The sequence below is a fragment of the Hyperoodon ampullatus genome (assembly GCF_949752795.1).
Source record: "Hyperoodon ampullatus genome assembly, chromosome: 11".
Lineage (NCBI taxonomy): Eukaryota > Metazoa > Chordata > Mammalia > Artiodactyla > Ziphiidae > Hyperoodon > Hyperoodon ampullatus.
In genome coordinates, this window is record NC_136924.1 from 92,200,122 (window position 1) to 92,226,845 (window position 26,724).

At 42.1% G+C, this 26,724-nt stretch overlaps 1 protein-coding gene across 1 annotated transcript in view; it reads left to right on the top strand.

Annotated features, from left to right (window-relative positions):
- Nucleotides 1–26,724, top strand: part of GRIN2B (glutamate ionotropic receptor NMDA type subunit 2B) — a gene marked incomplete at both ends in the record, with an annotated part of 299,444 nt that overhangs the window by 86,820 nt on the left and 185,900 nt on the right. Inside the window, one exon of the mRNA XM_079714477.1 lies at nt 26,038–26,636. Coding sequence (XP_079570603.1) covers nt 26,038–26,636 — 599 coding nt within the window. The remainder of the gene's footprint in view (nt 1–26,037; nt 26,637–26,724) is intronic.

Consider the following 26,724-nt stretch of genomic DNA (forward strand, 5'->3'; position numbering starts at 1 on the left):
CATGAGGCAATCAGCACTTTCCATGTGGAATTGAGATGTGTTGTAAACACAAAATACATACCGGGAATTGAAGACTTTGTATAAATGAAAGAATGTGAATTACCCCATTAATAATTTCTATATTGATTGCACATTAAAATAATATTCTGGATACACTGAGTTAAATAATATATACAAATTACGTTCACCTGTTTCTTATTTTACTGTGTCTACTAGACAATTTCAGATTACCTAGGTAGCTCACGTTGTACTTCTGTTGGATAGTGCTGTCCTAGAGCTTAACTCCCAAGGACTGCTGTTTAACAACAAACAAATAAACAAACACACTTGAGTTTTGGTAATGTCCGCAAAGTTAAAAAGGAATGAAGAGAGTTACAGAGCAGAGCAGTTTGGTTAGTTGAGTTGGGTTCCGTAAGGAAAGGAGGCTGCTGGTAATATATGTTATACCTGGACTCTGGAAAGGCCCCAGAGTCGATGTGGGGTAACTTTGAAGGAATTGATTTCTCCCTAAAATATTTGATCAAGAGTAAATTGGTTTCCCAGAGACCAAAAAATCCCAGGGCACTGGTCTTAATCACTGGCCAAAATCAAAGCCAAAAGTGAACAATCAAGTTAAGGGCAGGATGACCAAAATAATGGGTTCCGGTTGATTTTACAAACAGGGAGGACTGGGGAGAGATGGAGCAGTATTTTCAGCAGATAAAATGGGATCGAGTAAGATTGTTTCTGATGAGTGGCCAGGGTTCAGCTGGTGAGCACTAGTGTAGTCGTACATCATTAAACTGTAGAACCTCCTCTGTACCAGTCGGTAAAGAGCAGCTGCTCTGAAGCCTGTTAGTGCACCTGGTCCCTCCTCCAGGCTCTCCCCACAGCTCAGCGGAAAGGGCTGATGCCTGGCAGAGCAGGGGCCCAGGACCCCACTCCATCTCTGAGGCCACCTTCCGTTCTGATTGGCTGGCGAAGGTGTCAGTTGCTAAATATTTTGAATGTTATTCATGCTTAAGGGAAACTATAATCTGTAACTTCTCTATAATTTTGTATCATTTGCACCATCGTGTGTTATAATATGACTAGAGAAAGTTGTATTCTCCAGAATACTTTTTAGAGAGACTAATCTATATTTTTCAGAATAAACAACTTGAAAAATCTGCCTGAGGTAGAAGCTGAGTTTGAGGGACTTCAGAGTGGGAGAAACTGTTCTGCTTGATCTATGAACAACTACATGAGTAAGGTATAAATAAAAACATATATATATATGTATTTTATACGTATAATATGTACATAATTATATATATAAATATATATGTAATTTCCCAGCATAGGAGGACGATAGAGGGAGAGAGTGGGCCACAAGGGTGTGGACCAGCCGTGGAAATGGTACTGGCCCGCTCCGGCAGTAATGTGGCCCTTCCCTAGGTCCACCCAGATCTTAGGTAAACTTACTAAGCTCACAAGGTGGATGAAACAAGTGGATTTTTTTCCCCTTATTTTTTTCCCTTTACCAGTTAAGGCTGGACTTCAGATTTCCGTTGGTCTGGCTGGAACAACAGTGGACAAACAGGGTGGATGTGGGAACTCGAGACAGACTGAGAGAAGGTCAGCCACAGGAACTGTAAGAAGTCCAGGAAAGGTTCTTGAGTGTGCTAGCCTAGGAACTGACACTTGGACCCAAATCAATAAGACTGCCCCAGAGTAGGGAGGCACCACCTGACCTGCGGGCTCTAAGCATATACTTCGCACCTTAAATATCTGTTGCATATCTTCTGAATGTCAGTGTTCTTTGAGGAAGGAGAAAGTCTAACGAATGACGAGGCTTTGAGGAGAAATCCTTCCGGGTTCCGGTGATGGGAAGGCACCAAATGATGTCGCATCTTCTCTCCTTCAGAGGCCTTTTATCCCAGCCGCTGTGGATCTTGCAGCTGCTGTTGCTCTTGTTTTGCTGAGGGCTGGGGGTATTGCACAATACCTCAGGCAGTGGAGAGACGGGCTTTGTTTAACTCTTTCTTCTGCCGCCTTTCCTTTCCCAGCTGACATGTCTTTCCTGCAGTTTCCTGGCACAGGTGAGGTGGGCTGAAATTGACATGGAAAAGATGAGGTCCAGAGGAGGCTGGAAACGCTTGAGTGGTCAGGATGTAGACAAGAGTTTGGCTAAGTGATCACTCTTGAGCAGAAGGAGTGTCCTTAAGCAAGTTGATGAGAATATGCTTTTGGCTCCAGTTCACTCCTATTCTTGGCCTCAGTTTTAACTCTGTTTTCTCTGTGTTGACCTTCTGTTCTTGGCACCAAAAGGGGGCATTCCAAAGGTGATTTGGGCTGAAGTATCCACATCCAGAAGCTGTTTTGACTCAGGTTCTTCTTTTTTTGCTTCCAGGTCAGGTCAGAGATGAGGCCATCGGGTTAATGGAATGGGGCTCAGGATTACCTTGCCTGTGAGAACGGTGCACCTTTGGGACTCCCATTAGCGTGCCCTTGCTCTCTCCTTCCACGCTTACCCTCCCCTCCACATCATTGTACATTTTGCAGCACAAGCTATAGAGCTAAAGCCATATTTGTTCAAGTACAGAGGCCGGGGGATGAAAAGAAACAAACTATATGTAAATTTTATCTTATTTTATTTATTTACTTTTTAAATTAATTTTTATTGGAGTCTAGTTGATTTACAATGTTGTGTTAGTTTCAGGTGTACAGCAAAGTGAATCAGTTATACATATACATATATCCACTCCTTTTTAGATTCTTTTCCCATATAGGCCATTAGAGAGTATTGAGTAGAGTTCCCTCTGCTGTACAGTAGTAGGTCCTTAGTTATCTATCTTATATGTATGTGTCAATCCCAATCTCCCAATTTATCCCTTCCCCCTATATGTAAATTTTAACTGGGGGGCTTATTTCTCATCTCCTTCCTTTCCTTGCCTGCCTTTGGTAATCGTGTTGCTCTCACTGTCTTTTTCTCTTTATTTTGCTCCCTATTCCTCTTTCTGTCTTAATGTTTTCAATTTATTCTCTTGGCTCTCTTCTAATCCATTCCTGCTCCAACCCCCCCCACCCCACAAACTTTCCTTAGTATTAATTTAGTTTATTTTTGTTCCTTCCCAATAATATGACAAGAAATGAACTAGCACATGTGCACTGTAGCATAAGATCATTTCAATTTGTTCCCCTCTCAGTAATTTTCAAGCAGTTCCCATTTTCTACCTTTTTAAGTCCAAACTCTGCAACCAAAATTCCCATTTTTCCCACTTGTAAAATGGGAATATGATTTGATGTGAAGAAAAATATGTGTGGCTCATACACATGAAGAATGTTTAACCTCACCATAATGAAAAAAGTGAAAATTAAAAAAGCAATGACATACTTTTCACCTACCAAATTGGCAAAATTTTTAAAAATATATTAACTATGGAGTACAGTGAGATCAGCACTTTCTTACACTTAGCTTACGAGAGTGTGAAATGATACAACGTTTTTGGAAAACAGTGTGTAAAAATGCATTAATGGGGCTTCCCTGGTGGCGCAGTGGTTGAGAGTCCGCCTGCCAATGCAGGGGACACGGGTTCGTGCCCCGGTCCGGGAGGATCCCACATGCCGCGGAGCAGCTGGGCCCATGAGCCATGGCCGCTGAGCCCGTGCGTCTGGAGCCTGTGCTCCGCAACGGGAGAGGCCACAGCAGTGAGAGGGCCGTGTACAGCAAAAAATAAAAAAAAATGCATTAATGACTTTTTTTTTATTAATGACTTTTAAAATTAGTATCCTTGACTGACTCTTCCCTAATTCTACTTCTAAAGAGACTGTCTTCATGACATCAGATATTCAGACAGAAGTACAAACAAACATGCTTTTTAAAAAAATTTATTTCATTGAAGTATAGTTAATTTACAATGTGTTAATTTCTACTGTACAGCAAAGTGATTCAGTTATACATATATATACATTCTTTTTCATATTCTTTGCCGTTATGGTTTATCACAGGATATTGAATATAGTTCCCTGTGGTATACAGTAGGACCTTGTTGTTTATCCATCCTACATATTAATAGTTTGCATCTGCTAATCCCAAACTCCCAGTCCATCCCTCCCCTGCCCCCTCCCCTTTGGCAATCACAAGTGTGCTCTCTATGTCTGCAAGTCTGTTTCTGTTTTGTAGATAAGTTCATTTGTGTCATATTTTAGATTTCACATGTAAGTGATATCATATGGTACTTGTCTTTCTCTTTCTGACTTACTTCACTTAGTATGATAATTTCTAGGTCCATCCATGTTACTGCAAATGGCATTATTTTATTCTTTTTTATGGCTGAGTAGTATTCCATTGTGTGTGTGTGTCTGTGTGTGTGTCTGTGTGTGTGTGTATACCATATCTTCTTTATCCATTCATCTGTCGATGGACACAAACAAATGTATTCTTTATAGTCCTATTCACTAAGCACTTACTCTGTGTCCATCACCACACCAGGTGCTTCAGAGGCATTATCTCATTTACCCTGTGAGGTAGGTGCATTACTGACCCATTTTACAGATGAGGAAACCATGGCGAGAGAGGCTAAGTAACTTGCCTACGGTAACAGCCTGTGGGTGATATGGTCCTGTTCCCACCTAGACAGTCTTACCACAGAGCTCCTGCACTTAACCCACACGGTGTAATGCAGTATAGTGCTTACCTAATATGTTATTTTTCTGTTTACCTTTTGCTGCTCTGCTCGGCCCCGTGGAAGCTTAGGCAGGTAGCTCCTGTCTCTGTCCCCAGCCTCCAACCCAGCCTTTGGCATTTATTAGGCACTTGATGAATATCTGCTGAAGGAATAGCCTAACTGAACCTTTATTGTCCTCAGAACCAAATCCTCACTTATGCTTGAACTGCTCCCACCACTAGAATCGGCTTCTCATCCTGTTAGTACCTGGTCATAATCATCACCACCGCCACCACTGCCACCATCGTCCTACTTCTCCACCATGAAAATTTTCCTCATTCCTGATCATGTGTGATCCCTTCCCTTTCTAAGCCCCATAACATTTATTTTAATTCACCCTGTGATAATTTCATTACACTTTGCATTATTGTCACTTGTACATTCCAGGTGTCAGAATTTCGGTCAGGGATAATTTCCCATAACTTACTGCATCCTCCGTAGTGCCTAGGACAGGGCCATTCATGTTGTGTGTGCTCAGGAATGATTAAATGCATATTATGTCTTTAGCAGTCAATAGAGAAGGCTAGACTATACAGAAAACACATCCCCCAACTAGAGCTCTTGATAAAAAGACTTAGCAAAGCACTGTAACATTGTGGCACCATTTTGAAAAATGATATTTACTCTTACTTTGTGCGTTAGGCTCGGCAAGGTTAGTAACCCAGTGGGTGTCAACTCCTTCTTCGATGCCCCTGTACCCCAATGAAGGCCTGTAAATCATTAAATACCTGCTGTAGACTCAAGGATTTCTATCTCAGGGATGAGCATTCTCTGATAAAGTTGGCTTGGAACCACATTGGTTTCAGAGTATTGGGCAAATGAGCTATAATTAGCCATCTGGATGTTCACCTTTCACCTCATTACACTTCACCTTTTTCACATTTTGATTAAAAACCCACTAGCAAAATAAACTAAATTGAACCCAAAGGGGTTCAATCTTTATCTAATATGTGTAACTAGTTTTGTACCCATTTGTACCAGTCAGCAGTTGGGTTAAAAGAAGGGTCACATCTTTTATTTTTACATGTACTGTTAAAACTCCCTCCTCCCCGTATTATCAGGAAGACCAAATTCACCCTCTGAAGGTCTCGCTAATATCCATGCCAGATTGTTCAAGAACACGAGGAGTTTACTCTCAGGCTATAGATCAGCCTCATTCTAGACCTCAGAAGGAGAGAGAACTGGATGGTCTGAGCAGCCTACTTAATAGACCCTGTTTTGGTTTGGTTTGTTTATCTGGTTTGCCTTGGGCTTACAATACTTCAAGTTACATCCATTTGCTCATCCACTGTTCCCAAGACAGGGTCATTGTCCTGGGAGGTCTATATCTGAAGGACTTCCAGCTTCAGCCTTATGCTGTGTTGAAACTGCTCACCCTCCGGGAACCTCTAGTCCCTTATAAGTTGAGCTGGGTTCATATCGTACATTCCCCATTGCCTCGTGGCGAGTTCCATCATTTTTCTTTCCTGTCAGTGGTCTCAGTCTGAACTATAGCAATCTACAGAAGAGTGTCTAGTAATTTTGAAGGAGTTTGGGGGTCTCAATCTGTTTTCTCCCAACAGAATCCTTGACTCTGTTTTACTTTCTCCACCTCTTCTCTAGAGATCAGTGTTGTCCATACCAAGAGGGATACTTTTGTTATGCCCGAAAGTCTTCTTTTATTTCTCCCCCCAGGAAAGGAGGTGTTTGTTTGCCTTGGGGAACTTCTTGGGAGGATGCAGACTTCTTTCCAGGTCCATCTTAATGAAGAAGCAGACAATGGCTTCTTTTACTAAACAATGTTAAGTCCTGTCTCACCATGACCTGCCTCATGTGAATTTAACAGATATGTACTCTCTCTATATAGATCTTTCTGTGTCGACTCCCTTCTTCCTTTTCTGCATGTGTGCACACAGTATTGTGCAGGTGTGTGCATGCACAAGCTCACAACTGAGAGCACACTAGCTATGTCAAGTGATGTAAAAATTGAATTTGGGAAAAACAAGGAAAGTGTGGGTCCTTGAGTAGAGAAAAATGTGTCTCTTTCATAGAGCCTTGCAGTTTCTATGTGACTGGATGGGAGGGAACTTACCAAACCTGTGTTGGTGAGTCACTGGGTGGGCACATGGTAACACCGGTCACTTCTGCAGTTCTGACCATCCTCTCTAACCCAGCACCCCGGTGGACTGCAGTTGTTCAAGAGTTCCTACTCTGCTAGTGTTTCCGTGTGAAATTCCCCCCCAACTGTAATCAGTGATATCTCCGGACCCTCCCAGAGAATGGACCCTAAAGCACTGATTTCACCACTGAGGATGTGGGTATGAATAAAGGTTAAGACATTGCTGAGGATACATTAGTTAGAGACCTGGGGGTGGCTTTGATGATGAGGAACAGCGTTGGAAAGTGTGATTATTTTTTAGTCTTGTGAAGATATTTAGAAATTAGTTGATCTGTGAAAGAAAAAAAATCTGTTACAAGGCTGCTATGTTGCCTGTGATAGAAATGTACTATGTCCTAAGTGATTCAGATATTTAGAATTTCAACTTATTATTTCTGCCTTATCTCTTCTTGCTTTTAGTTTGGTATCTACTCCGTGCAGACATGATTTAAATACTGCTTCTTTCTCAGTAAGAGTTATTTTGCATACTTTATGTGTGCACCTAGAGAGTTTTATATTCTAAAATTTTGACTGGAGGACATTAGATAGATATTTCACTGTATACATGCTGGCTGATGAGTCTTGAAAGAGAACCAAGGGAATTGGGTGGGGCTAGTGGCCTGAGCCATGGGCACGAATTGGAGTGAGAGGTGGGGAGTGTTAGTCTTTCTTTATGCTCAGAGCAAACCAGTCTACAAATGAGCCAGAGGCTAACGGTAGTCTTCAGACTGGGGGCAGAACTCAGATTGGGGGAAGCGGAGAGGAAACCTGCGATTTTCACATGGGAAGAAAGGGGTAGTTTTCCTTAAGATAATGAAGAGGAATTGTGTCTGGTAAAATAAGGTAACCTGTTGGTAGAGAGCCACCAAAATGGCACCTGCCCAGCAGACCCAGTAGAAGCTCTTCCACCTGAGACCCAATGGTAGCTGGGAGCAATGGCTGAAGAATATGAGTTTTATGAAACAGTAGAATGAGTATCATCAGTGGGCTGGTGAATGTTGTTCTGGTCGGACAGTGAGAAGCAAGAAAGAGGCAAGAGTATGTCTCTTGGGCTGGAAATCATAGTAGTCATTCAGTGGAGTGAATGACCAAAGTCATGGAAAGAATCAGTGGGACCCGCATCAAGACCTGAGGAGGTAGAATGTTCTCAGACATTCAGAAAAGGACAGCTTGGGAGCTCAGCTGTTCTGGGTTGTATTGAATATCCAGTCAACCTTGAAAGCTGTTTAATCAATTATAACTGATGCTTAGGCAAGAGGGACAATAAAAATGATGATGAATATATCAACTTAACCCGTTTGTAAATATGTAAATATTTATGAAATATAACTTGTCCTTGCCTATATTGTTGGCCATCGTACATGGTAAATAACCTCACACTTACTGAATCTGAGAATTTACTCTGTGCCAGGCATTGTAGTAGCTACTTTCACAGGTATTATCTCATTTGATCCTCTTTTTTAAATTTGAATTTTATTATTTTTTATTTTTTTATGTGGCAGGTTCTTATTAATCATCCATTTTATACATATTAGTGTATACATGTCAAGCTCAATCTCCCAATTCATCCCACCCCCCCGCCCCCCCCATTTGATCCTCTTTACAACTCTATAAATTAAGAATTAGCACTGTTACTTTCTAGAGGAAAATAACGGTCAGATAAGTTAAATTACAGTCTAAGATCACACAGACAAGAAGTATCCAGATTTGGATCTGAATTTCTGATTCCAAATCCAGTTCTTTTTCCATAGCCCTAGTATGCGTTTTCTCTTTTTGTACTTACTGCTTTGTTACCTTGGCTTCTTCCTTCTAAAACCATGTAAGTTTATAAAGAGCAAAATCTAAATTTTAGATTTTCACTTAGGGGTCATTATGAAGTGGTGGCTATGGGAAACCAGTTATCAAAATCACAAAGACGGATGAGGCATCTGAGGTTGAAACCCAGAGAGTAAAAGTTTGTAGAAATCTCTAGAGGTCAGGGCCCCTTATTCTTGTCAGACAGAATTCACCACAGAATATCTTTAGACTATTATTCTCAGGAATAAATAACACATATCTATCTTTAAGTGTGGTTAAAATAGAGGGAGTTTGCAGTTTGTACATTAGGGGTGTTGAGATGCCAATGCCAAGGGCTAAATTAACGTTTGACCTTTAATCTCCATGCCAGCAAATATCTCCATAACCTCCTCCCACTTACCAAATTTGAGTGAAATCGATTAGATACTCTGGAAACTAGCCTTTCTGACAGCTACTCAGACACTATTTCACTCCGAATGAGCCAAATTTGGTCAAAGTCAATGAACGTTAAGTTCTTTTGAAGTGATCATGGGCAGATAGGTCACTGTGAAATGCCCGATAAGTCAGAAGAAACAGAACAGTAACCTTCTCTCCTCCTAAATTTATAAGGATATACGAAATGATGTGAACAGAGTGTACACTAGCTTTATGTGCAATGAGTAAAAGTCGAAGACTGGCATGAATTTGGCTTCCAGGGTGTATCGATAAAGTTCTTGAGCTTGCAGGGCAAGATGGGAGAAGTTTCATTTCTCGTAATGGTGGAGAACGGGATGTATTAAAATTTTAGAAACCAAGAGCCATGTTCAGAGTAGCAGAAATTAAAAAAAAAAAAATAGAACTCCAGGTAAAATAAATAGCTTACTTTCTGAACTGTTAGGTCCTGACCTGGTATTGCAGGACCAGCCTCCTTCAGTGCCTCATAGAGGTTTGTGTGGGTCCCAGTGGCCTCGCAGCATGTGGGGCAGCTGTCTTGTCGCCGTGCATTATGTGGCTCTGCTCATTTTTCATTGTACGTGGACAATCTGCGTGTAATAATCTGAGTTACCTGACATCATCGGCTGGCTTGCTTTTTTTCTTTTGGGAGCATATTTGCAAGCAACTTACGGTTAACTCTTTCAATGCCTGTGAAAGGTTTGTGGTTTTGTTAACACCAAACATATCAAAGAAGGAAGCTTAACCGAGTCTGACTCTAGAAGTCACTCACTGAGCAACATGGCAACCCTCTACTAGTACATAATTAATTAAAAATAAAACACAATTAGGTATTCAAGGAGTTTTACTGTGACCAGATCAGGAGGATCTTTGCCTTTATGGGAAGGAGATGAGAGGGGAATCTGGGAATTATTCTCCCTTATGGTAGGAAGAGATTAGGAAGCTGAGAGACAGTTCCCAGTGTTGCTTTCCAAGTTCAGGCCAAGTTTTCTAAGAGAAGTTATCTGTCTGGGGGGTGGTAGTGGTGGGGATGGAAAAGGCCACATGTAAGCAGCAAGATTAAGATGGTTTGAGCTCATGCAAGGAAAATGGTCCCACATCCTGGGAGACTAGAGAAGAACTTAGTTTATCTATCAAGCCCAAAATTTGAATTTTAAAGACAGTAAAAGTGAAAAGGATACCAGATACACATCTCTAGTAAGTCCCTTCTTTTACGGTCAAGGACCTTAATAAAAAACAATGGAATGCTGAGACTTGGAATGGGGATATTTTCGTGAATATGTCTGAGAAAGTTCCCAGATCACCCTGTAGCCTGTAAACTGGCAGAGGTTTTTTTTACTTGCTAAAGAAGAACCTCTCTCTTGCTTTTCCTGATGAATGTGGAGAAGTACAAGCATGATTCACTTTTAAAAATGCAATTGGAATTCAGATTTTAAATGTCTGTTCTTTGAAAGATGTTGCTATAGAATAAAAAGATGCAAAAAAAAAAAAAAAAAAGGAAGTTGAGTGAGATGAGCTTACTCTTTGTCACCAAAGATTTGAATATTAAGAACTTACTATAACTAAGCGACTGACTCCATAGAGGTCCTTGGTAGGAGGTCTTTTGGGGACTCTGTCTAGATAGTTTGGATAACCTTTGCATCATTGTGGAACTCAGGAATATAACTACAAGGAGATATTTTCTTATGAGCCAAGACAGCTTTCCTTCTTGTGTGAAACATAACTTGCAAACTGAACTGATTAGTTCTAGTAACTTTGTTAATAGGTTGTTGCATATGTAACCAACATAAGCCTCAACATACAGACAAGGACATTGTGTCTCATTCCATTTACACCTGGAAGAAGCACCCCACTCAGTTCAGATGTGTCCTTTTTTTTTTTGCAAAAGGTGAGAAACTGTGTTACTATGTGGATTCTCAAGGATGCCATTGCTACTCTGTATTCATTTAATTTCATGGAGCCAAGAATAAAACAGATCTTGAAATATACCCTTGCTTTATTAGTAGGCAAATAAAATTAAAAAGAACATTATGTTAATTTAAGAGACATGGAGGGGGCTTTGAGAATTGATAGCGCTTGGGTAGTTGTCTGTGCATTTTTAAATGAATGGGGTATAGAGACTAATAAAGTGAACTGAAGAAAATTTGGTGTCAGGCTACTTTTGTGAGTTGCTTGGATTTAATTTTGCCATCGCAGTTATCTTTATGCAAGGAGCATCGAGGCAATTGATTGATCTCCTGAATGATGCACACAATTATCGAAAACTATGGGAGGATCGGACGAAAAAGGCCAGAGTAAAGAAAAAAAATACATGGAGAGAAAGGAAAGACTAGAAAGTATCACCCCCCTAGCTTTTCTGAAGGAACACTGAAAAGAAATCTTAACAAAATCAATTTGCAATCATTTGAAGAGAAGAGCGTTTTTTAACTGGGTAGCTTGACTTCATAAAGGACAAGTGCTGTCATACTAATCTAATCTTCTGAGATGAAAATGAAAGACCGGGTAGATCAAGGAGAAAGATTTATATATAATTCATTTAGATGGTGGAATGCTTTGGATATGATACTGTGTGGTATTTCTATCAGCCCTTACATCGCTGTCTGAGATAGTGGACATCAGAGGCTCGTTGTCCACCTGAGGACAAATCTAAGGCTGAGTTCAAGGCCAGTGTTACTTATATTTCTGTCCATAGTCTGGTATTTGGATTAAAATGCATGGGCGTTTAATTTGCTCACCGCACAGAGCTGGTGGGAGAACCGGCAAAGAAAGAGATAAGTAAAAAGAAGCTTAAAAATATATAGCTGTCCAGCCACACGGCACCTCTATTCTCATCCTTCTTATGACACGTATTCGAAACCTCATGTTATCAGTTAACTTAAGAAAGCCATCAATTATTCTGTGTATTTTGATCTATCTTCCAGTCGGCTCACTCTGAGGATGCGGATGATGAGTTATCCTTTGTCTCTACTTCCCACAGCACCTGCATTTAATAAATCCTTGATTGATTAGCAAGCAGCTAATAAGATCATAAAGAACCGGTTGTATGAGGTCCAATAAAAGAATACCGTAGGGTGATAACATGGACCACATCCATCACTAGTTAGCAGTGCAACTGTGCTGGTAGGTGGATGCATAGGGGTGAAGCTTAAGAACTCATGAAAATAGTCTCTGTACTAGACTACACAGGGGTTAGACTTTTACTAGATAACTGTGATCATTCTGTGGTTCACAATTAAAACAGGAGGTGTAGATGGTTCAGATGGGAGCCACAGTGCTGATTCATGGAAGCTTGAGGATGTGTGGAGCGTGGTTAAGTCCCTTCTGAAGTCAGACCCAGCTAGAGTCTCAGACCAGCAGTGACCTTGGGTGAGTTACTTAACTTCTCTAAAGCTCACTTTCTCTATTGATGAAACAGAGAGAGTAATAGGGCTTACTTCATAGGGGTATGAGAATTAATTGACATAATGCATGTATAACCGAGTACAGTGTAAACTCAAAAAATATTGTAATAAGAAACATAATAAAGGAGAAATAAAGGGGGTTGTTTAGGCTAAGGAAGAAAAGGCTGAGAGTAAGTGTAATTATAATCTTTATACACAAGACAAATCACCGACCATCGTCTAAGTTGACATCACCTTAATTTAGTTCAATAAAATTTTTGAGGGCCTTTCACTGAGGAAAATGTGAGAGCCAGAGGGCTTCACCTGCAGCATGATGGAATTGAGATAGATATAGGGAAGATTTTCTGAAAGTCAGGATTGCTGCACTCACTGGCCTGTGTATGTGAGGAAAATTGTGGAATATTCTTTGAAGGCTTGGAAAATAATCCAGTTCCACCTGGCATTCTCCTAAACTGGTTTAACCGTGGTCCTATTCTGAGCTGGACTAGTGTCTTCTCAAGCCACTCTGGTTAATGTGTCTTCTTTGAGATCCCAGGCTGGCATTATTTAATAGAGAGTTTTAAGCTGTGCTTGTACAGGGTTAACGTATTGGCACCTTTCAAGCAGTACCAAATTAGCATCAAAATGTCCTTGCTGAGCCATCAGGACCCGCCATTTTGTTTTTGTTAGCATGGATCAGAATTCACAGCCAACTGATGTGAGCCTGACAGGTGAGTGGCTTTACTGCCAGGTCTAAAGATAATGAGACCATGTAAGAACCATACTTGTCTGGGGTGATTCCTCTATAGGCAGAGGCCCCACTGTGAAGAATCTAGATGAGAGATTGAATGTGCCGGCATCTGATTGTAACAATGGCTCTGTACTCCAGAGAGTCTGATGAGGATGTGTAAAAGGCTAAGCTCGAAACTTCTTTGTTTGAAATGCCAATTGGCATTTTCTTTTAAAGAGCTCTTTTTCTGCTCACATGCTTCCACCAGAGGAAACGTATTTAGGTGAAATGTATGAACTATAGAAATGTAGGAGACCACTGAATGTGGTTTAAAAAGAAGAAATATACAAACTTCAAAATAAGAGTGTATAAATGGGCTGTTCCTTTACTTGTCCAGCTCTTATTTTCAGGAAAGATCTTGCCAACTTTGATACCTCCCTTGAGTGATGGCTGCTACTCTTCCCTGCTTGGCCAATCTTCCAGAGTCAAGTTGAGATGCTGACAGCATTTCAGCGACCCAAGGCCCCAGAAGGGAGAATGGAAACGTTGGTTGGACTAAAGGTGTAGGCCAGTTAGGACATTCCAGTGGGGTCTTTATCTGTGGAACTAGGACTGTGGGCAAAGAGAGTCAAAGAAGGAAGAAACCTCAGCCCGGGCTGCAGTGCCCATTACAGCAGTGACAAGATGGCCAGGGATGTTGTCAGGGTTGCTACTGCTCCATCGGGGCGGGGGTTAGGCTGGGCCAGAGACAGTGTGATGCTGGACTGTGTTGGAAGCTGAATCCACAGCATTCTGTACCTTCTTGGCCAAGTATTCCTTCTGTGTACAGAGAGAGGTAATAGGTGTTTTCTAGGAACGTGGACAGGATCGTGTGGCTCTCCCTGTGTCAGGTTAGGCACTGGGTGTCGGTTCCAGCCGATGGGGTCGCGTACTCAACGAGACTTCATATACACACGCCTCCCAGAGCTTGAGGGAGAGAAAATGAAGGGTGAGTGGGTAGGAACTCTGAACTCTTAAAGGGCCTTTTTTAGTGCTTTTACCCAGCAGGCACAAACGAGGAATAGCAAAAGTGAGAGCTGAATAATTCCGGAAAAGGAGAGCAATTTTCAGTATAAAGTGAACAGAGAAAATCTCAAATAAACTTAGATGTAACCAGTCAAACACTGGACACCATTTTTACCCTTTTGCAGGCCAGGCATACTGGGATCTGCACAGTGAGTCTAGGGAGAGGCTGAGGGCTGGTAGGACTGGACTTAACCTTGTATACTGCCTGCCACAGGTAGCAAGCTCCAAGAAACCTATGTTAGGCCAAATAACCCACTTGGTGTGACTCAGACTGGTGTGGAAATGCAGGGGTTTGGTACAATAGAGGAGAAAGCCACATAAACTTCTCACTGTTAAGGGTAGGAAGGGGTGTGCAACCTCTGTTGGCATCTGCAGATAGAGGCAGCAGGGTCCAGCATCAAGTGTGTCAGGGACTGTGCAGAATAGTTGGAAGTTCTGAGTAGGGCTCCTCATCCAATAGAGACTGGAATAGAAGTCGGGACACGTGGAAGGACTTTGGTTGGTCATGTGGTTAGTCTGTGAAGGAGGAAGGCTTCTTCTGGGTGGGCACGTCTGCACCCAGCAGGCTCACATCAGGTGCTCCAAATACTGGGCTTAGAGCAGCCCAGTCAGCTTTAGACGATGATGTTGGTGAGGATGGGACAGGGCCAATCCTGGTTTAAAGGTTGGCAGGCATGCCTGGTGGCTAAAATTCTCAGTCCCACAATCGAGTGAGGCTGAGCCAGGCAGGTGCCGACAAGCTGTTGAAGATGTATATATATTTTTAATCTGCCTGTATGCAATTTTATTTTCATTTCTGGAGCCCTTCAAAATGCGATGCCTCTTTTAGACGGAGGACCAAATTGCTTTGGGACAAGTGAATAAATTCGAAGCTGCGTTAATTGTGAACAGCCGTCCTTGGCTTTATGTGAGGAAGTAGCAATTGGTTTCTCAATCCAGGGACCTGGGGAAACAGATCACTGATGTTTGTTGAGAAAAACATTCTCAGGAAACTTCTTTCTGCCACTGGAGGCAACGGCTTGTTAACCTGTGCCAAACGACCATGTATGGTCCAAACCCTATAATAAATTCAGCAATGCTTCATCTTTCCATATAGAGCAGGGACAGGAGGACAAAGGACCTTTTGTTTTCCGGGGATCTCTTGCAGAGACCCATGTGTATGAACATAATCACTGTATTTAGAACCAGTGCTTTGTTATTTTTAGCAACAACAAAGGAACCAGCACTCTTAGCTTCATCAAATACAAAATGCCTTTTCTACCCTCCCCCTCTCTTGGGCATCTCCCCCATTCTCTGCTCCCATTGGTATATGAATGTGATGCTCTGAGCAAATACATATACGGAGATGGGAATGTTTATGTATTTGAAAGAAATGTCAACGTCTTCCCTCTGAAAAATGCTGCTGGTGTGTCAGGTACCATCACTGGCCTCTACTTCACCTTGTTCTTTAATCATGATCACAGTTCTTCTGTAAACTGTACCCTCTCAGCTTTCGTTAAATGGAAAGATTTTGATAGTATTGGATTTTGGATTTAGTATTTCATACCTCATAAAAAAATGTTTGTTTTCCCCTGGTTGTACGGTTTAGTTTTACGATGCCCTTCTTTTTATCATCTACGAAATGCTCAGATCTATATTTGTGTTGAACACACTTGATTTTGTAAACTTGTCTAAATAAATTTAGTCTGATATTGATAATCCTAATTAATACTGTTAGTTTAATATGTATACTATTTTTTCTGTATCTGTTTCATTTTTTTCCAACTTTTCCTATTCCCCTACCTTCTTCGCTCGCGTTTACTTAAAAGTACGTTGACTCAGTCACAGAATGTGATTGTTGCTGAACTTGTCAGCTCGCTCTTTTGTAGAAAAGAACCTCTTAATAAAAATACAAGTCAGTCCATCTGAGAGTTGTTTTGATGTGCCTAATGGCACAGGCCATAGTGAGGGATTTTAATTTAAGATGAAATGTAACAGGCCTTGTTAAGATTTTGGCATCTTGATACCTTCCAGAGGAGGACAAGCACATTACGGAAGTTCTCTTGGTATTCTCCAGGCCTTTTGCTCTCCGACTTAATTCTTTAATTCTCTTGGGTATCTTAGCAAGAGGGATAAGCCTTTTTATTCTTCTCCTCTTATTGCCCTGTCTGCTGCTTGTAAGCTTTCTTCTTGCTATAAAGTCATCTCTGAGACCTAGAATAGGAAGAACCTTGTAGATGTTCTCAAAGTGAATACTTTTAGTTTGTTTCTCAGCTGTGGCTTAAATTCAGCGACTGAAGCACATCCAAGAGGGAGACTCAGGGAAGAAAATGGGACAAAATTCAAGGAGAAAGTGAAATTATCTTCTGAAAGAACAAATAAGAAAAAGACTGCTGGCTTCTGGGGGAGTTGTTTACTTATCCAGAATGGCTCTTAGACTAGCTCAATCTGCTTGGATATCTGTTCATGGGCTTTTGAAAATCCAGAGTGTTCTCCTTTGTGTGCCATGGTTTACAAAGAATGAATCTGGCAGGAAAGATCATGATTCTTCACCGGTGAGCTTCCTTTGTGTGTTTCAGTCATGATATTTCTGATTAATGGAGAGGTTGGAGAACATCGGGTGCATTTTTCCTTCTTGCAGGGCATTGCTCACAAAATTGACACTATCCAAACCCACCCTAAATAGCTACCACCAGCCTTAGTCACCTGGAAAAAAATGATGGTTGGAATCAGAATTTATAGTCACCAAAGAGGGGGTCTCTTGGAGTTAGGTCGGGGAGAGAAAATCCTCCCCTCGTGTTGAGAGAGGAAAGAGATTTTGTCCCCATGTTCTGCTTCTGCTTTGTGCTCAGCATGGAAGAAGTAAAGAAGAAATACCCAGGACTAAACCAGCTGGAGTGAACCTGACCTCTTAGTCCATCATTTCTACACTTGCCTTCTAAATCTGATGGTTGGGCTTCCCTGGTGGCGCAGTGGTTGAGAATCCACCTGCCGATGCAGGGGACACGGGTTCATGCCCTGGTCCGGGAAGATCCCACATGCCGCGGAGCGGCTGGGCCCGTGAGCCATGGCCACTGAGCCTGCACATCCGGAGCCTGTGCTCCGCAACGGGAGAGGCCACAACGGTGAGAGCCCCGCGTACCGCAAAAAAAATAAAATAAAATAAAATAAATCTGATGGTAGTGGAGAAAGTTTTCAGCAAAAGCCTAGTGATTATAGACTTCATCAAACACAGATCCTCCTTAAGAACTGAATTTAGAAGGAAAACAGCAGGACTTTTTTACTCATATACTAGGAGGAAGGACTCGGAGAAAAATCAGATTTATTTGCTCTGAAATTACTTTAATGTCCTAGCAGGCTCATAATCCCTATGATGTTATAAATTACCAAGATTTGAGTAGTGTGGGAGACTTTAAAATACTAGAAAAATATATTATCAATTCGATAGCCAACAAAAATGAACTAGATTTGAGAATTATCTGGTTGAAACATCAATTGCCACGTTTTTTAATTGAGGTGTAATTGACATGTAATGTTATATTAATTTCAAGTGTACAATATAATGATTCCATATTTGTAAATACTGTGAAATGATCACAGTAAGTCTTGTTACCATTCGTCAGCATACATATTACAAAACTTTCTTCTTTTCTTGTGATGAGACCTTTTAAGATTTACTGTCTTAGCAATTTTCAAATATACAATACAGTATTATTAAATGTAGTCACCGGGTTGTACATTGCATCCCAATGAGGTATTTATTTTATAACTGGAAGTTTGTACCTTTCACCCCCTTCACCCATTTCACTCACCCCATCACGCCCCACCTCTGGCAACCACCGTTCTGTTCTCTGTATCTGTGAGCTTGGCTTTTCTGTTTGTTTTGTTTTGTCTTGATTTGATTTGATTCATTTGTTTTGTTTTGTTTTTTAGAGTCCACATACAAGTGAAATCATATGGTATTTGTCTTTCTCTGCCTGATTTATTTCACTTAGCATAATGCCCTCCAGGTCCATCCACGTTGTCACAAATGGCAAGATTCCGTTCTTTTTTATGGCTGAGTAATACAGAAGCAAAAATAAACAAGTGGTACTACATCAAACTAAAAAGCTCTGCACCGCAAAGGAAATCATCAACAAAATGAAAAGGCAGTCTACTGAAGGGGAGAAATATTTGTAAATCATGTATCTGATAATCATATATCATATATATAAAGAACTCATAAAACTCAATAGCAAAAATAGAAACAATCATTAAAAAAATGGTCAGAGGGGCTTCCCTGGTGGTGCAGTGGTTGAGAGTCCGCCTGCCGATGCGGGGGACACGAGTTCGTGCCCCGGTCCAGGAAGATCCCACATGCCGCAGAGCAGCTGGGCCCATGAGCCATGGCCGCTGAGCCTGCGCGTCCGGAGCCTGTGCTCCGCAACGGGAGAGGCCACAGCAGTGAGAGGCCTGCGTACCGCAAAAAAAAAAAAAAAATGGTCAGAGGACTTGGATAGACATTTTTCCAAAGAAGACATGCAGATGGCCAACGGGCACGTGAAAAGATGCTCGGCATCACAAATCATCAGGGAAATGCAAATCAAATCCACAATGAGATATGACCTCACACCTATTAGAATGGATATTATAAAAAAGATAAAAAATGACAAGTGTTGGTGAGGACGTGGAGAAAAGGGAACCCTTGTGCACTGTTGATGGGAACATAAACTGGTTCAGCCACTATGGAAAACAGTATGGCAGTTCCTCAAGAAATTAAAAATAGAATTGCCATATGATTCAGCAATTCTACTTCTGGGTATTTATCTGCAGAAAATGAAAATACTAACTAGAAAAGATACATGAACCCTCCCATGTTTATTGCAGTATTATTTACAGTAGCCAAGGTGTGAAACCAACCTAAGTGCCCACTGATGGATGAATGGATAAAGAAATTGTGAATACACACAGAAACACACACAATGGAAAATGACCACATTTTAAAATTCAGCAAATATTTACTGGGAGTCCACTTTGGGCCAGGCCCCATTCTAGCTGCTGAGTTACAGCAATGAGCAAATAAATTGATCCCTGCCTTCACAGCGTTTACACTCTAGTTGGCACAAGGCATACATTCATAATAAATACATCACGTCATCTGTTCGATGGTGGTAAATGCTGTGGGAAAAAGCAAAAGTGGAGCAGGATAAGGGGGCTCAGGCCTCCCTGCGACAGGAGAGGGCGGCTGTCGCATCGTATTGCAGGGTCAGGTTTGGGCTTTGTTGAGAAGGTGAGGTTTTAGCAAAGACTTGAACCTGGTGTGTATGTTAGCCCTGTGAGTGAGTACCTGGGTAGCTGGAGGAAGTGTTTCAGGCAGAGGAAATAGCTTGAAATAAAGGTCTGGAGCGGGAATGAGTATCTTTAAGAGCGGTCAGCGTGCTTGGAGGAGAGAGAGGGTGAGAGTCAGAGGATGTGGGATCTGAGGGGCAGTGGGGTCCGAATCAAGGATGTTGGCTTTTTCCTTTTAGGGAGTTGGGAAGCTATTGAGGGTTTGGGGCAGAAGGTAATATCTTATGATTTAAGCTTTAAAAGGATCATCCTGCTTCTTTGTTGAGCATGAGACTGGGGCAGAGGCAGGGGGTCCAGTTAGCAGGCCCTCCCTTTCAGTGATGGGTGAAGGATGAGGGTGGCTCAAAGTGGGTAAAAAAAGGTTGTGTTCTAGATACCTTTCGAAGGTCAGGCAGTCACGGTGTCCTGACTGATTGGATATAGGATTCCAGAGAAAGAGAGCAGCTGGCAGTGGAAGGATTGAGTTACCTTTAACTGAAATGGGAAAGGCCGAGTTCAGTTTTGGAAGTGTTGGAGATGTTTCAAAGATATCCAAGCGGAGCTGTCAGATAGGCAGTTTGATGTACAGGTTGGAAGTTTTGGAGACAGAAGTGTGAGAGTGATCAGCATGGAAAAGGGATTTAAAGCAGGAGACTGAGTGAGATTTCTGAGGAGGTGAATGTCGATAGAAATTAAATGAACACCAAGGATTGACCCTGGGGCACTCCAGCTTCGAAAGGCCAGAAGGAAGAGGAGGAACCAGCAAAGAAGATGGAGGAACAGCAACCAGTAAGGTAGGAGGAGAATCAAGAGAATGTGAAGCCCTGGAAACCAAGGGAAGAAAGCATATCTTGGAGCAAGCGATCACCCAAGTCAAAGGCTGCAGATGGATGTTGGAGTTGGCAATACCAGGGTCACCACTGCCTTTCACAGGAGGATTTTTAGAGAAGTGGTGGGGTCAAAAGTCTGACTGAAGTTAGTGCAAGAGAGAAGTGGGGAGGAGTTGGAAGAAGTAAGTATAGATGATGCTGTCATGGAATTTGCTGCAGAGAGGAGTGAAGAAGTGACTGGTACACTTTCTGCCTCTCTGGCTGGCTCCAAGGTGGATTCCCCTCACATTTTGTAAAAGCTCACAACTCTTCAGGCATACCTTATTTCAGTGAAGTGGCTATGTGCCATCAGCGTTGAAATTTGGAACCGGTTGAGATCATCAAGGTCATTTCAGTTCATCTCCCACCTGTCAATGGAATCTTCTTTGCAATATTAATACAACCAACATTTAAATTTTTTTCATGTGCCACCTAGGGATCCACAGATGAATAAGGCACAGTTCCTGCTCTTGAGAAGCATACCTTTTTTAATGGGATGAGGCAGGCATATATGCTTCCCAAGAGAAAAGGGAACCTCCTTCATACACTCTTGGTAGGAGTGTAAATTGGTGTAGCCACTATGGAAAACAGTATGGAGGTTCCTCAAAAAACTAAAAATAGAACTGCCATATGACCCAGCAATCCCACTCCTGGGTATATATCTGAAGAAAACAAAATCACTAACAAGATACACCAAAAGATACACGCACCCCGGTGTTCATAGCAGCATTATTTACAGTTGCCAAGATATGGAAGCAACCTAAGTGTCCATCAGCAGATGAATGGATTCACAAGATGTGGTATATATATACAATGTAATACTACTCAGCCATAAAAAAATGAAGTTTTGTCATTTGAAGCAACACAGATGGACTTAACATTAAGTGAAATAAGTCAGACAAAGACAAATACTGTATGATATCACTTATATGGAATCTAAAAAATACAACAAACTAGTGAATATAACAAAGAAGCTGACTCACAGGTATAGAGAACAAACTAGTGGTTACTAGTGGGAAAAGGAACGGAGGAGGGGCAATATGGGGGAGTGGATTAAGAGGTACAAACTATTAGATATAAAATAAGCTACAAGGATATATTTTACAACATCCTGGGGAATATAGCCAATACTTTATAACAACTATAAATGGAGTATAACCTTTAAAAGTTGTGAATCACTGTATTGTACATGTGTAACATATAATTTTGTACATCAACTATACTTCAATAAAAACTTTTAAAAATATATAAATATTATGATAGCGGCATGTATAAAATATTGCGAAAGCACAGGGGAGAGAGAACTAACTTGACCTGGGGAAGTTAGAAAAGATGATATGCATAAAAAACTGACATTTGAACTAGGTCTGAAAGATGAGCATGACATTTTCCAGGTGGAGTGCTGAGGAGAATCCCTTTATCAGATAAGAATCCAGCTCCTTTTTGAATGTTTGTAACTGCAGAGAGCTCCCTACCTTATGAGGCCCATTTCATTTTAAATAGCTGTAATTGTTGCAGATGTACTTTCTACATTGAGCCAAGCAGTGCCTTTGACTATTTCTGCTCATTGGTCCCGGTTTTCTCCTCTGGAGCTAATGGGCAGAGACTCATCTTTCTACCATATAAGTCATTTCTATATTTGAAGATAGTCATCTCTTTTCCATGTTGAAAAAAGGGAAATGGATAAAGTCTCCAGTTGCGTTCTCTGAGAAGCTGATCTGAGACTAAGTTGGTGGACAGGAGGTTTAGGAGGGAATGCTCTTGAGATCAACACCAGGAAAGGAAGGGAAGATTGGGCAGGAGTGGGCAGAGAGAGAAATCCAGGTGAGACGCAGTATTAATGGAAGCTTGTGGGTAGTTCTGAAGATAGACTCATCCTTCAGAGTTGCCTAGAAATAGGGCAAGAGGACCAGGTCTTTAGACGCCATGACCACCAGTCATTCAATGCGTTCTACTCCAGGAAGGGGACGTGACTTTGGGCCAGGTGGTTCTCTTCAGCTGACACAGTCCCCAAAGTGGGATGGCAGCTGAAACCAATTGCTAGGGGCACCGTCAGCAGCTGGGGTAGTTAATCCCTTATGTCCGAAGTGGATCTGTAAGGGATCTCAGTGATGCAGAAGAAGAATCTCATGTACTGCTAATTCTTTAGGCAGCTATTTTCTGAGACAGTTAATAGAATGAAAAAGAGTACCTGTTTTTTGGGGGTTTTTTTTGTGGTACACGGGCCCTCTCACTGTTGTGGCCTCTCCCGTTGTGGAGCACAGGCTCTGGACGCGCAGGCTCAGCGGCCATGGCTTACGGGCCCAGCCGCTCCTCAGCATGTGGGATCTTCCCGGACTGGGGCACGAGCCCACGTCTCCTGCATCGGCAGGTGGACTCTCAACCACTGCGCCACCAGGGAAGCCCCAAAGTACCTGTTTTTGTTTCTTCTTATTAGCAAATAAACACCCTGAACGTCAATGTGATGAGGTTCACCATAACAGTTCCAGACCGACAGGGTCTGATGTACAATCGTGTCTTCCCTGTGCTAACTGCACCTATAAGTCATGATAGCCCTTCACCTAGACCTGCTTTAAGGGGCTCTCAAGGCAAGTTGAAGAAGTACATTCACGCAATAAATTTGACTGGGAATCTTCCTGAGGAGGAGGAGACTGCTCCAAGGACCCCTGCACATCACATTTTTTAATGACATTAGGAGAATACAAATGTAAGTGTGGAAGCATAGTGAGCTGAATTATATCCCTGTCCTTCATCCTAGAAGATGCTACTTCTTGTAGTGATCACAGTGCATGCTGGGAGCCTGCAAAGATGGATGCTTGGCCACCAGTCCTTTCCACTCCATGCACACATGAAGATTGCTCCTTGATCTGTGGCTGTGACCATAATTTGCAAAGCCTGTCACTGCTTACAACTTTTAGTTAGCCCAAAGCTTCGTTGAGAAAGAGCTGTTCCATTCCCGATTACTAGACACCAGACAGATGTGTCAACTAAATTAATAACGCTGGACCACTCATTATACTGGGAAACATTTGCCCAAGCTATAACTTTGTCTCTTGATTCCTGTTTGGTTTCATTAACCTCCTCTTGGTGTCACAGATAAACTGGCTGTGTAAGGCATCCTTCTTTAATGAAGGATTGGCAAGATAGAATGGTTGAACGGGGCATTGACGGAAGCAGAGGAATCAGAAGAAGGATGATTGTAGAGGAAGAGAGAACTAGAAAGTTAGATGGGGATGTGGTGAGGGTTAGATGGAGCCATATTAATTTTTCTCTTTTCTTTCACCATATATTGGCTTTCTTCACATAGTAGCTGGTGGTTTCTTTAGGAGCTCATGTATAATTGTGAGAGACTTTTAAGAGAAGACTAAGAGAGGAGAGGGTCAGGTTGGTATATAGTAGATTGGTTTTCTTTTAAATTCAATCTCATTAGCATGGGCTCATTTACTAAGGACCGTCCCGCACCCCCCCAACCACCAACATGGGTTTTCTTTCAAGGCTATCTCTAGCTGTGTATTTGAACCAGCTGTGGCTTCACTGTAGATGGAGCTTTGTGGGTATTCAAGAACCTCCTTGTGATATGTTCATTTATCATAGAATGGGTAGACTTACTTTGTTTACAATGGGGATCCCTCTCATCCTAAGCCTGTGCGTTTTAAGGTACTTTTAAAAGCTTTTGTCACTTTGTTATGTCCACTGGGCTGGTGAAAACTCAAGTGATAATACGTCTCTTTTGAGAATTCCCCAAATCCCCTAACTTAGCTGGAAGTAACAAGAAAAACAAATGGCTGTCCCTTTAAAGTGATAACCATTCTGGGTGAGCTGTTCTGTCACAGGGCCTTCCTTTCCTGTTGCTGTGGTTCTCTGTGGGCCCCTGACAAGTCTTGTCATAATTAAGCTTTGTTGTCCTGGATTCCCACTATATCCTATGACCTAAGGACAAGGTCAGCTTCACCTGAAGAGCAGTACACAGTGGCATTGAAGTAGAAGACCAGGAGCGGGGACTGGCCACATACGAAATCATTGTTGTATCCTGAATTAATTTCCATTCCCTCCCCACCCATTCTTCATGCCCCACCCTCTCTACTTCTCTGAATTCCATTGTCCTACCAGGCTCCTCCTTGACTGTATATTTAAACCAGGGAAGGGAGCCATTATAAGCACCATTTTACCCTTAGCAGAAAGAATTGCCCCCAAACGACTAGGCAGCTACTGTTTCATTCTGGATCGCTTGTGGGGAACGTGAAGAGTTCAAGTCACGTGAAGCACACACAGCTCTGGCAGAGCCTCGAGGGGCTGGCAGCTTTCATTGCCGAATCAGGGTCTTCGGACACCAGCTGGATAGTTCCCAGCCTGCATTTTTTTTCCAATAGTGGGTGCCCCAAAAACACTCAGCAGTTTCTCAGCTGTACAACAATGTGTTCCTGAACTAAGAAATCACTGCATCATTTTGTTTAAAAGCCTGATCTCTTGTAACCGTACTTTGAAGCTCTAGTTTGGGGGATAAAAAAGGACTGCCCCTTTGAATTAAAGACACAATTTTGTTAGCTTGGATTGTTATAAAATGGAGATGAACCATCAGATAGGAGATAGGGGCCACTGACCAAGAAAAGAGATGTCATTCCCCAGGAGGAAGTCAGGGGAAAATGGACTAAAAGAGAAGGACAAGGCTGAGAGGGTCTTCATTGTGTGGTTTCAGATTCTTCTAGCTGTAAGATCGAGATAAAATGCAGGGCTTGACATCTCCAAACAGCAGGTGAAATACAGCTTAAAATGGGACACATTTAAAATGGCTTCTCCCTCAAGAGGTGGGAGAAAACATAGGATGCTTAGAATTGACGGAGGGTTGTGTGTAATACACAGGTCAGACGGAGACCCGTGGCATTATATAGGTAAGAGAAAGAACAATCCTTTCTATGTTGTTCTCATATAAAGCTTAATCATATATGACCTTGAAGACAAGTCATTCTAACTTGCAGCTGACACATACTACTTGTGCATTACTCCCCCTACATACCTCATTATCAGAGTAGAAGACAGAGAGAAAATTCCATGTGCATTTCACCTAACAATTATGTCTTTATAGAAAATCTTGTAGTACAGCGTGCTTCCCTGCTAGCCATACCTGAGTACCACCCACCTGCTGGGCGACTAGAGGTAGACTTAAGGGCAGATTGATGACATTTTGGATTATTCACTCCAATTGAATAATACATATCCCCAATGGATGAATCCAAAAGGCTCAAAAAATGGAAAGTGTGTGTTTGTGTTTATATAACTCATTTGACAGCAAAACCTGACCTGAACTGACATGAGGCCGTTTACAGTCTTTACCCCACTTCATATGACTCTTCACATGTTTTGCTTTGGAAATATTAACATATTTGATTTTAGGAAGCTGCCTGAGGCTCCGCAGTAGCCCCAGGGATTTCAGACAAGAAGAGTATAGACCCATGTCGATTTTCTCTAGAGGAAGGTTTTAGGAAGGAAAGTGTTACAAGTGTTTGCAATTTAAACATATCCAATTTTAAAGGCATTATGTGGAAAAAGTAAATAATGAACACAAACCTTTGTATCCAGATGGTCCAAACTCTCCCTCACCATCTTCGTTTTGATTTTTCTCTCTCTTTTTCTTTCTTTGTGTTTACTACTTTAGGATGAATCCTCAATGTTTTTCCAGTTTGGCCCATCGATTGAACAGCAAGCTTCCGTGATGCTCAATATCATGGAAGAGTATGACTGGTACATCTTCTCTATCGTCACCACCTACTTCCCTGGCTACCAGGACTTTGTAAACAAGATTCGCAGCACCATCGAGAATAGCTTCGTGGGCTGGGAGTTAGAGGAAGTCCTCCTGCTGGACATGTCCCTGGATGATGGGGATTCTAAGATCCAGAACCAGCTCAAGAAACTTCAAAGCCCCATCATTCTTCTTTATTGTACTAAGGAAGAAGCCACCTACATCTTCGAAGTGGCTAACTCAGTAGGGCTGACTGGCTACGGCTACACGTGGATTGTGCCTAGTCTGGTGGCAGGGGACACAGACACAGTGCCCTCGGAGTTCCCCACCGGGCTTATCTCTGTGTCCTATGATGAATGGGACTATGGCCTCCCTGCCAGAGTGAGGGATGGAATCGCCATCATCACCACCGCCGCTTCCGACATGCTGTCCGAACACAGCTTCATCCCCGAGCCCAAGAGCAGCTGTTACAACACCCACGAGAAGAGAATCTACCAGTCCAATATGCTGAACAGGTGAGTGTGGGAGGTCAGAGGAGAGCTTCCAAGACTGGGTTGGATGTTCAGATACTGGGGGAGCAGCCGTTCAAGATGTCTGAGGTTG